We start from the raw sequence: 12,260 nt of genomic DNA on the forward strand, positions 1-12,260 counted from the left end.
CCAGAATGTGATTGTATGGCACCAGTAGTGAGTTTAGGACCTTCCCATACCTCCTCCCATCTTCCCCATGAAACTACAACAACAACAACAACAACTACAACTACAACAACAGAAGAGAATGGGGGCGGCGCGGCGCGGGGGGAGTGTGCGTCCTCACACCGGCTCGGTTAGCCGCCATTGACCATGCGCTCCGACGGGGTTACCACGAAGGGGCTGGCTGTCAGCTCCTCGTCAAGGGCGGAGCCTGGTAACCCCCCCGCACCCAATAAGAAGGGCGGACCGATTCCATCTGGGGCGGAGCTAACGAGCCGAGGGCGTGTCACTCCCCGCCGGATATACGCAGCGACCACGGATGTGACGTCAGATGCGCCCCCAGCTTGAGACGACAAGTCACCACCTCCGAGCGCTGAGCGACCTCCCCGCATCTCTAGACCGGACCGGGTCGATCCTGCCCTGAGCCCAGGTGCACATGGAGCCATCGATTCTGCCTTTCCTTGCCATCAATCCCCGTGTGAGTCAGTTTTGTCCCGTTTATCTGTCGTCTGTCGGGGCTAATATAAGAGTGTGCCTAAGTGCCTGCCTTTCTATGCTGTCCCTCTTGTCGTTGTAATCTGACCTTCCGCCCTAATATAACCTCCTCCGGAGGTCTTGAGAACTGAACCCTTGGTGTCGTGTCATTTTAATCCAGCCGTTGTGTCTTTTCCATCATTGATTTAGCGTAGCGCGACTCGGCAACGTTCGAGTATAATCGGGTAACTTGTGCGGACACGGCGGCCATTCCGCTCGGCCCACCATAACATCAAAGTCGTGTCTGTAACAATATATATATATATATATATATATATATATATATATATATATATATATATATATATATATACATATATATATATATACGTATATATATATATACGTATATATATATATATGTATATATATATATATATATATATATATATATATATATATATATATATATATATATATATACTCAAAGGCAAAGGTTATTGTGACACACAAACAACAAACAGAATCAGTGTTAAACTTTTACTGCCGCGAATGAAATGTTATCACATGGAAAGACAAATGTTTCAAGGTATGGTAACGATCAACAGTCCATAAGAACAGTGCACCTGGCATATGCAAATGAGCCACAACACAAGAGGGGGTTCACAAGCAAGTTCACACGGTCAGTAGCGAGTGTGTCCACCTTGTGCATTGATGCAGGCCTGGCACCTTCGCCTCATTGAGGCCACTAAACGTCGATGAAAGTCCTTGGGAAGATCATTCCATATCCGAGGAAGGATTTGGCGGAGTTCCTGCAGCGTTTTTGGAGGATTCGGATGACGTCGTAAGCGTCGCTCCATTTCATCCCAGACGTGTTCAATGGGTGACAAATCAGGGGATCTTGCAGGCCAGGGTAACACATTAACATTGTTCTGATTAAGATACTGCTGTACAACTCGAGCAACGTGTGGTCTGGCGTTATCGTGTTGAAACGTCACTCTAGGGCCGTTCTGTTGCAAAAACGGTAAAGCGGCCATTTGCAAAATCTCGTCTCGGTACCTCACAGCATTCAAGTTCCCCTCAATCACAATCATTGGCATTCTTGCTGCAGCTGTTATCCCACCCCAGATCATAACGCCCCCACCTCCAAAACGTTCCCCTTCCAGAACACATGGCCTGATGTAACGTTCACCTGTGCACCTGTAGACACGTGTCCTACCGTCAGCTCGGTGAAGCTGTGCCAAATGGTGTTTCTATGGACGTTGAATCGACGAGCAACATCACGCTGCGAGGTACCAGACTGAAGCATACCTATAGCTCTCCATCTGTCATTTTCCCCAAGGCGTGGCATGTCGAACTTGTTCCAGAATGATGAATAGAGGTGTTTTTCTGACTTCTGCACTTCTTAAGACTGCATTGAGTGGAAAGGATAAGCGTCTGGTTGTCTGGCCTTTTAAAGTGAACATTGCTGGCCATTTTTCTCGAATATGTCATGCTTCTTGCAAATTTCGTGCAATTCGAACAACAACTGCTTGGTTGCGTTTCTTCGACCATTTTAACACACTCTTTCTCTGGTTCAAATCCAAAAATTCATTCACAAGATTACCAATGAAAAAATTCCATGTCACAATAACTTTTGCCTCTGAGTATATATATATATATATATATATATATATATATATATATATATATATATATATATAGATATTGTTGCGGCTATGAGGACTGTATTTTTTTATTGTGTGCTTTATTATTATTATTGTTTATTCTGCGCCTCCTGCCTCCAGTGTTGTGTAAAAGTAAAAAGGGCGTCCCGGTAGTTATTCCATAAACACCACATTGCAGGACATGATAAAACCCTTGTTCAGTAGCTTATATCTTATTATGTGTTTTAGAGTAAGGCCTTGTCTTCCATTAGAATGACACTCCATTGCACCGAATCAATTAAGAATAGCTCCCCTTCAATAATTCCATTTCCCAGCCAAACTCTCCATCTGTGGGTAAAGCAGTTCACAAGCGTGGGGTGCACGCCCTCTCAATTCGCTGCTATAGTGAATATGTGCTCCGTACTCTGTTTGAACAGGAGGGGCGGGGTCGCCAGGGAGAGGCAAGCCCAGGGCGCGCCACGAAGGGCGGGGCTGTGCAGCCCCATGCCCAAATAAGGAAACAAGCCCGTGGCTCGCCACGAGGGGCGTGCCGTCGGCGCGATGCCCAAATAAGGAGACAAGCCCGTGGGATTACCATACAAGGTCACGAAACAGAGCACGGGGGAGGAGGGCGGTACCAAAACCGAGGAGGGCGTGTCAGACCCGCACTGAAGATATGAGAGAAGGGTGCGACGATCGCTGGGACAAGCTACACGAGCGATACGGCAGATGAGTCCAGGTGCGTAAGAGGGTTGGCAGTCCACCGGGAGAGAGTTCAGAGTTGCACCGGAGCTGCGTGGAGAGGTACACGACAAAGAAATGGTCCAAGAGAAAGCAGAGGAACTTTTACGAACGAGTTGCAAAGAGATACGGCAGATGAGTCCAGCCCCGTTTCAACCAGCCGCGTTAAGCCCTGACGGGGCAGCGAGTGACCCTGCCGGCGTGCGCTGAAAAGCCGAATACCAGGAGCTGCCGGCATGCGCTGTAAAGCGGATTTCAAGGAGCTGCCGGCTCCCCGCTTCCCGCCCGGAGTGGACCTGCTCGCTGTGCCCTGTGATCCCACCTGCTCATCCTTTCCAGCCATTCCTGCCTGCAAGTTCCCCATTTGCGTACGTGAGTTTGTTTTGTTCGTGCTGTCCTGGGTAGTAACTAAGTCTGTATAAGCTAGTAATTTTCACTGTGTCACCTGCATTTTCATGTCCGCTGTAAATACCCGTGACTGCTCTTTTTGCTTATGTGTGTAAATAATAATAAACCCCATTACTCTTCTGTACGTCTTCTTCTTCCTCTTTGCATTCGTCGTCTTAGTCTTTTCCCGATTGAATATCTGTGGCGCGATACGGCCAACGTTTGGGTGAATCGGGTTTAGTCGGGGAACAACTGTTCGGTCGCGGAGCGTCCGCTCGGCAAATATAACATCCTTAACCGCGTACCGTAACAATATATATATATATATATATATATATATATATATATATATATATATATATATATATATATATATATATATATATATATATATATATGTATGTATGTATGTACAGTATATATATATATATATAGTAGAAAATGGGGGCAATTTGGGTTATACATTTTTAGCTCACCATAGTTCCGGGGAGCTTATAGGTTGGGGCGTCATCCGTCCGTCAGTCCGTAAACACTTGCAACTTATTCTCCAAAACTGCTGATGGGATTGTGACCAAACTTGGCTAAAATGATATTTGGTATACTGCAACTCAAGTTTGGTCATGGCATTAAAAAAAAAAAATCTGAGTCTAAGGGGGGTCTAACGGGTCAAAGTGGATCAAAGTGGATCCAGGTTTGACACCCTAAAAATAGGAATTTGCTTTTTCCTCTGAAACTGCACACACTATTTCAATGAAACTTGACCACAACCTTCATCACCCATGATGTACCAAAGTTGGTTCACGGCATTAAATTTTTTAAATAAATAAATCGGGTCCTAAGGAGGTCTGCAGGTGAGTTTGCCCACCAAATACACATTTGCTTTCTTCTCAGAAACTACACACACAATTTCGATGAAACTTGTCCACAACCTTCATCACCCGTGATGTACCAAATTTTGTTCACGGCATTAAAAATAAATCGAGGTCTAAGGAGGTCTACCCGGGAAGAGGGGTGAGGGGGGAGGGGGGGATTGAACCACCTAAAGTATGTATTTGGTGCATAGTGGGGTTTATGGGGGAAGGAGGAGTTGTTCATGTATCCGCCTTGCCCACCTTAGGCAGGGTTTGCTTATGTATCCGTCTTGACCACCTTGGGGAGGGGTTGCTTATGTATGCGTCTTGCCCACCTTGGGGAGGGGCTGCTTATGTATCCCTCTTGCCCACCTTGAGGAGGGATTGCTTTTGTATCCGTCTTGCCCACCTTGGGAAGGGGTTGTTTATGTATCCGTCTTGCCCACCTTGGGGAGGGGTTGCTTATGTGTCTGTCTTGCCCACCTTGGGGAGGGGTTGCTGATGTGTCTGTCTTGCCCACCTTGGGGAGGGGTTGCTGATGTATCTGTCTAGGCCACCTTGAGAAGGGGTTGCCTATGTATCCGTCTTGCCTACCTTGAGAAGGGGTTGCTTATGTATCCGTCTTGTCCACCTTTTGCGCTCTCTCTTACCCCTCATTGATGCCTGCATCCATTGTTTGTCTGCCTCCGTCTATTTTCTCCCTCCTAAATGTGAATGTACTGCTTCCCTCACACTGATCTTTGTGAGCAGTGTCCTAAATAGCTTTGAGAAGATCACCGTTACTCCCACTGAGAGACTTTGCCATGACAACAACAAAACGTCAACATATTACAAAGTACAGGCCTCATTCTAGCACAGATTACTTGTGACATCACCTTTTGTCTCGTGATACTTTCAAAAGCTTCCTTTGTGCTTTCCGCAGCTCATCTTGAAAGCATTCCTGTTCCTGAAATATTCACACCATCACAGAAGTCAAATTGCAGCAACGAATGAAACATCAAATCCCTTCTAATGTACAGTACAACATGGTATAACATTCACAGCAAAACTGCATTATATACAATGCTGCAGTCACATAGTCATGCCAAATCATGTGCTGTGTACGACATCCTGGATGGGTAATCGAGAGACAGGTTATGTGACTGATGTGTGCATTAAAACCTAATAAGAAAAGCATTTCAAAACATTATGAAAAGATGGCGATTGTAATAAAAGTTAAAGTTCTGGACTTACATAGATGACAAGGCGTAGCTTTCGCTTGAGGTTTTTATATTTCTTTCGGTAGTCCACTTCTTGTTGTCCATTCATGGCTTCCTCTGCAGAGGGGAAAATAAAAGTCCGTAAATAAAAACGATTCTTGGGGCTTCGGACTCTAAAGTGAATGCATTGGCAACTAGAAAGTTAATAGAACATGTTACCCCACGCTGTATTGAGAAAACAAGACCGAAAGTCTAACAGTGGTGTCGCAGGGCTTGTTGGATACTTTAGTTGAAGAGGATAGTATGACCTGGGTGGAGATACCAGTTAGCAAATCATGTAAGTATTATTATTGTTTTTGCATTGAGACACTGGTTTATTCTATGTTTTGAGTCAACAATGACCAACCATACACCGCTTCAATGCAGTAACTTAGCTGTCACGACAAAGGGATTGCAGTGTTACGATAATATTTACGATGTTATTGTTATGAATTTGGTAATGCAACATCTAGAGCTAGGTAGATCTGAATAGGTAGGTATTCGGCTGTCGTGACAGGGACTCTACATGTAATAAGTTCTTGATGTTTAGGCGGTTGTCGGGGTAAGATGTATGAGTGTGGATCTACCTGGAGATTCGAGTGTTAAATAGTGAGGGGTTAAAGGTAACGCCCCTGTGAGTATCACCTAGTAATCAAACCTTTGTCCATTATGGCACTGCAAACCACATAAACATTAGTTAGGTCCTTAGCGCAACCTTAAATAATCCCCTTTCCCTGACAAGGACTTCGTATTAAATTGACAGGAAACCAGGTCAAAAACACCACCACAATTGGCCGCCACCGTGTACACCTCCAAAGGCCTACAAACCTGGCCGGCACGTGTTATGCCAGGACCGCAGGGTCGCGTAACGGGGGAGATGTCAGGAGTCGCGGGAGGCTTTGATTGGCTGAGGAGTGCGCAATGTGACGTCATCGGCCACCAATATAGGCGACGGTCGGACGCCATTTCAGCAGTTGAGTTGAGTTCGTGGCAGGCACTGGCAGACGCAGGCAGGCACCAGAGAGTTGAGCGGTGGTGGAGAGTTGGAGAGGACACGCCATTCCAGTCGCAGTTCGAGTGCAGTTCGGGTTGTGGGGAGTCGCAGGAGACACACGAGAGCACACCCAGTTGGCACTGAGCAGTTCGTTGGCACTTGGCTGCCAGCACTCCCGCGTCGAGTCGAGTGGAGTTGAAAGGAGTCCTTCCTGTCCCTGGTCAAGTGGAGCCGCTGGCCTGCGTCGGACGCGTGGTGCTTGGAGCGAGGGGCCTCGTGGTGTGCGATCGGGCCGGAAGGAGCGGTGCTGGACACCAACAATACAAGACGACAAAGACAGATAAGCCCGATCTCCGCGTATATTTTGAACGACGGGACGTGTTATTTTCGTGATTAATCTCCCTCGTTTGTGTTTGCTGTCAGTCGTGTGGGGACGTCCCGATTTAGGTTTATTAGAGTTATTAGATTTACCGGCGGGCTTTTTCACTGGCTTTACTTTTCCTAATAAACCCTTATATTACTTTTTGTACATAATATCTGAACGCAGTTTTCCTGGGTGTTTGATTTTAATAGATAAGGCTGCGGAGCTTCGCTGCGTCTGCCCTTCCGCGCGTTTGTGTTGAACTTGAATCCGCCATTGAGTTTTCGCCTCGGGAGTTAAAGTCTCGCAATTTGGTCATCCGTAACTGTGGTGTTAATCACAGTTGCGTAACAAGTGGTGTCAGGAGTGTAGGATTCGAATCCGTCGGACAAATTTTTTTGTCCGCGGCGAGACATCGACACGGTCGGGCGTACATTGCGTCCGACGTTCGAACGCAAAATTTGGATAGGCGAGGCGGAGAAATTTAATAATCAATTGGGCATACGGAGCGCGATATCGCGTCTTCGTCAAATTTAAATTGTGTTTTTGGTATTAAAATAAATACGCGCGCGGGAAACAACCTTCCGAAAGGCGGATGTCGGAGGTCGACGAAATGGAGGTGCGTAGCGAGGCCTCCGTCAGCGTCGGGAGTGAGCCGGAAATGGGGGATATGAAGGATAGCGTTGGAACTTTCCCCGCCGCTGGGACGGCCCCGATAGATCTCCAGACCATAGTAAATTTAATAAATGCTCAGAGGGCCGAGAGTGAGCGAACCAGTCGGGAATTGAATGAAAAAATTGAAGGAATGGAAAGAAAAATGGAGTCCCAAGGGAAGGAATGTAGGGAAGGAATGAAGGGAATGAGTGATCGATTGGAGGAACAAATTGAAGGGATGGAAAATAAAATGGAGTCCCAGGGGAAGGAATGGAGGAATGAAATAAAGGAAAGGAATGAACAATTGGAAGGAAAAATTGGGGAAATGGCACAGCAGCTGGGGGAACGAATTGATGGCATAGAAGGGAGAGTGCAAAACCAAATTACGGACGGACTGGGGAAATTTGAGGGTAAAGTAGAAATTCAAATGGGGGAGATGGAAAAAGCCATAGGGGTGGAAATTGAATTGAAACGGGAAGAATTAATGTCAAAAATAGAGGAGGGCGTGACCCAGGCTGTCCAAATGGGGGAAAAGTTGGAGGGTCAGATTGGTGCCACAAATGCTCGAATTGATAAAGCAAATGGGGACCTGGAAGGCTATCGGGGCCGGGTGGATGCCAGAATGCTACAGCAGAGTGAGGAATGGGGACTGCTCAACCGACAGGGGGGCAAATTGGCCGAGGAGGTGAGGGGGTTGGAAACCCGCATAAAAGAGCAGGAGCAAGGGTTAATTGAGAAAGGCCTGTGGGGGCCACTAATGGATAATGAAAGGGTGAGTGATTTTATGCAGGAGCGACTGGAGATCTGGGACAATACCATCAAGAAGGAGGTTGGTCGGGTTCAAGAGAGCCTGAAGGAAGAGGTGAGTAGGTCGGTTAAACATTTTCAGGACCAGATTAAGGTGACCCAGGAGACCCTCACCACGAGCCACATTTGGACACCAGAGGCTCCGAAACGGAATACCCAGTTGGGGGGGTGTTTTGGCCCCGGACTGGATTTGGACAGAGAGGAATCGGGGAATAGAGTCTCTGGAAAAACAATCCCCCTCGTACATTTTGACGGATCAGGGAGCCTCGAGGCTTTCCTGACACAATTTGAGTGCGTGTCTCAGCTCAATGGTTGGGGAGAGCGGGAGCGCATGGGGAATCTGGTGGCGACACTGCGTGGGTCAGCCGCCGACGTGTTGAACGTAGTCCCAGAGGGAATATTGACCAGCAAGGCCATTTGTGAGGCCTTAAATAACAGGTACGGGACAGGCGCAAGGTGCGACCTCGTCAGGGCACAGCTGCTGCATCGCAGGCAAAAGCCTAATGAGACGTTGCAGGAGCTGGCCCAGGATATATACCAGTCTGTGAGGATAGCATACAGGGACCTACCAGCACAGGCGTGGGACAAGCTGGCGATAGAAAAATTTATGGCGGCTCTCCCTGATCCTGAGGTCCGGACGTTGGTGGAGTTACAGGACCCACCCACGGTGCACCGGGCAGCGGAATGCGCGGCGAGACTGACCTTTTTGAGAAGGTCGAACCGCGCATCGGAGAGGGCACCTGTGACGGTACGGCAGACCGAGGTGCGGGATCGGGAAAAGCCAGAGGATGACATCGGGCGAATGTTAAGGGGAATCAGCCGCCAGCTGACAAATTTGATGGGGGGACAAATTGCAGGGAGCGAGTCACGACAGGGTGGTCCAGGTTGGCCATCAGGACGGCCTGATTTTTATCGGGCTGGGCCGGGGGAAAGGGGGGCTCCGCCTGGCTACCAGAGGGGTCCGTTCTTGGGGACTTGTTTTAGATGTGGGAGAAGAGGGCACAGTCAGAGGAATTGTCGGCAACCATATGGGCCCCCACCTCCTGACAGGCTTCGCAGTCCAGAAAGGAGGGGGCCCCCAGTAGGTCCACAGGCGCCAGACAGAGGACCACCACCTCGGCCTGGGCCAATAGCAATAGAGTGTGCAGGAAACTAGAACGAGCCGAGCATATGGGCCATGCTCGGCTGGCATGTGTATGGCAAAGCATCTTTCTTTGGTGAGGTTAGTAAAATGTGACAAATGGTTGGCATGGGTAATCTGTGGGTTAGATGGAAATTTAAGGGTGGATTTTGAAATGCCATGGTGGACACTGTACAGTGACGCCATTATTGATCCAGGTGTGAAGACCAAAGTGTTGGAGGCTGTGATGAAATTAATAGGGTAGCAAGCCACAGCTTTCATCTGGTTGCGGGGGCAACTGTGCTGATATTTGGGACGCGGGATCATGGGGATGCAGTTGTGTGGTCTTTGGGTCAACGTGGTGCTGTGTGTGTCCGAAGTGTGTGGACCATGTCTTCTGGGTGGGTCTCCTGGTGGAGCATGGCTGTTGACTGGACCTTGGTGTGGTCAAGTGTGGGTGAGCACTGGGGGGCTGCAGTTCTGTAGTCGGACTGGGGGATGATGGGGAGGTGCAGGGGACGTGGCTGTAGGGATGCCACGCACTGCGACCGTGCCCCCCAGGGCCGAGGTTGTGTGTGCGGTAGTGTGTGTTTTGGCAGCAAGTGCTCACCACATTGGCCAGCTGGGGCTGCTGCCGCTGTGTTCCTCGCAGGGGGGCCGAAGGATGGATGGTGGGTCGCACCCTTATGGACACTCATGGGCCATGTTGGCGTTTTGACTGCTCACCTTGTCCCGGTGACCCTTGCACGGTAGAGGTGCAGAGCTGTCGTGGCCACAGGTAGTTGTGTAGTGATGATCACCGTTGGATGCGGATCCACATACCTGCCAGTGTAGTGGGGACAAAAGAGAAATTTGGAAGTATTTGGTAGGCCCAATGTGAAATTTTGGGATTGTGAAGGGTGGATGACGCTCTTGGACCTGACCAACCTGCAACTACCTGCACTTGAGGTGAGTGTTTTGAGGAGTACTGTCCCAGGCTTCAGGACTTGCTTTGGAAATTGGGGACATGTAAATTGGAGTTGGGAGGCGGGTGAGAGTGATGACATGGCCGGTGAGGGGATGGAATGGGAGCCACAGTGTCTTGTGGGTGGCGTATGTTTTTGTATTGTGGTTACGTGTTTTGATGTGGTCGTGAGAGTGGAACCTGGAGAGTGTGTGATGGTTATTGGAGATAATGAGGGGTGATAATTGTGCTTTTGGAAATGTGCTTTTGGGAAGATGTGATGGTTTAAATGTGAACTGGGGGAATTTCACATGTAGCAGGCCATGGCAAGCCTTGTAACACCTTTTACACCATCTATGGAATTGTACTGAATTGTGCTGAGTTGTGTGGAGAATTGAATGGCAGTGGGGGAGGAAGTGTGTTTTGGGGTCTTGTGGGTGGGGAAGGTGTGTGTGTCCGCAGGTACAGAGCAAGCTCTGAGGAGCGATGCCTGCGGGCCCCCCTCTGCGGCAATTACCCCTGGCAGCCGGTGGTAACTGGAAATTGGAGCTCGTCGGTGGAGGGTCTGGTTGGGCGCCGCGGGGTGAGGAAGTCCCCCGGTGACCCGTGTTGCTGCGTGAAAGCAGGAGGCAAAGGAGCCTGGTGTGTGTGGAGACCCTCACCGGCGAGGTAACGGCGGAAAGGGGCTGTTGGGCTGTCACGGGGCCAAGAGGTAAAGGGGGGGGGGGGCAATGAATTTGTAAGTCGGTTGACTTGTTTTTGGGACTGCGGGCACCACAGCCTGATGCGCCCCCACCATCTTTTGTGCGGTACCTCCCCGCTGCCTAGTTGAGGAATGCACACACACGTGAATGACATCAATGCCATGGTCCTGCAGGGGGTGTATTGGGAATAAGTGCTTTGTTGATTTTTGAAATGCCTTGATGACCTATGGAATGAGAATGAGTGGTTAAGGGGTCTGTGTTGCATGAATGTGGGCGAAATCCACCGAGCCGTGTCACTCACCTGTAACATCTGGACAGGGCCCGTGGAAATTTAGGGGGGATGCATTGGGGATGGCCCCGCAGGTAAGGTTGAGTCTTGTGGCATCCACCGGGGGACGCGGTCTGTAGACCGGGGTATGTACAAAGGTTAGAGTTTTGAGTTTTGGAAAGATGGTTAAGTTTTGTGGTTAAGTTAGTGTTGTGTGTTGTTGTTTCCTCCCTCCACAGGAACAACGAAGAAGATGTACATACTTGCATGATGGTTAAGGGGTTCAGCATGTTAAGGAAGTGTAGGTAGGTAGTCCGACTCACTTCCCACAGCCCTTCCTGATTTATTTCGTAGGTTAATTAAGTGTGTGACAGTAAGTGTTAAGGCTGGAATGGTAGCCCTGCGGTGAACCTTGCAGGAGCTACGGTTCCAGGGGGGGGGCTGTGTTATGAATTTGGTAATGCAACATCTAGAGCTAGGTAGATCTGAATAGGTAGGTATTCGGCTGTCGTGACAGGGACTCTACATGTAATAAGTTCTTGATGTTTAGGCGGTTGTCGGGGTAAGATGTATGAGTGTGGATCTACCTGGAGATTCGAGTGTTAAATAGTGAGGGGTTAAAGGTAACGCCCCTGTGAGTATCACCTAGTAATCAAACCTTTGTCCATTATGGCACTGCAAACCACATAAACATTAGTTAGGTCCTTAGCGCAACCTTAAATAATCCCCTTTCCCTGACAAGGACTTCGTATTAAATTGACAGGAAACCAGGTCAAAAACACCACCACAATTGGCCGCCACCGTGTACACCTCCAAAGGCCTACAAACCTGGCCGGCACGTGTTATGCCAGGACCGCAGGGTCGCGTAACGGGGGAGATGTCAGGAGTCGCGGGAGGCTTTGATTGGCTGAGGAGTGCGCAATGTGACGTCATCGGCCACCAATATAGGCGACGGTCGGACGCCATTTCAGCAGTTGAGTTGAGTTCGTGGCAGGCACTGGCAGACGCAGGCAGGCACCAGAGAGTTGAGCGGTGGTGG

At 49.0% G+C, this 12,260-nt stretch overlaps 2 protein-coding genes across 2 annotated transcripts in view; one reads left to right on the forward strand and one right to left on the reverse strand.

Moving 5' to 3' along the window:
* The window catches only part of LOC137432389 (uncharacterized), a 71,855-nt gene extending 66,255 nt beyond the window's left edge, over positions 1–5,600 (reverse strand). Inside the window, exons 1-3 of the mRNA XM_078783154.1 lie at positions 5,551–5,600; positions 5,366–5,446; positions 5,008–5,078 (exon numbers count right to left, since the gene is read on the reverse strand). Coding sequence (XP_078639280.1) covers positions 5,008–5,078; positions 5,366–5,440 — 146 coding nt within the window. The 5' untranslated portion in view covers positions 5,441–5,446; positions 5,551–5,600. The remainder of the gene's footprint in view (positions 1–5,007; positions 5,079–5,365; positions 5,447–5,550) is intronic.
* Positions 1–12,260, forward strand: part of PPTC7 (protein phosphatase targeting COQ7) — a 128,689-nt gene that overhangs the window by 18,126 nt on the left and 98,303 nt on the right. The window lies entirely within an intron of this gene.

This window comes from Myxine glutinosa, chromosome 8 (genome assembly GCF_964187855.1).
Source record: "Myxine glutinosa chromosome 8, kmMyxGlut1.1, whole genome shotgun sequence".
Taxonomy (NCBI): domain Eukaryota; kingdom Metazoa; phylum Chordata; class Myxini; order Myxiniformes; family Myxinidae; genus Myxine; species Myxine glutinosa.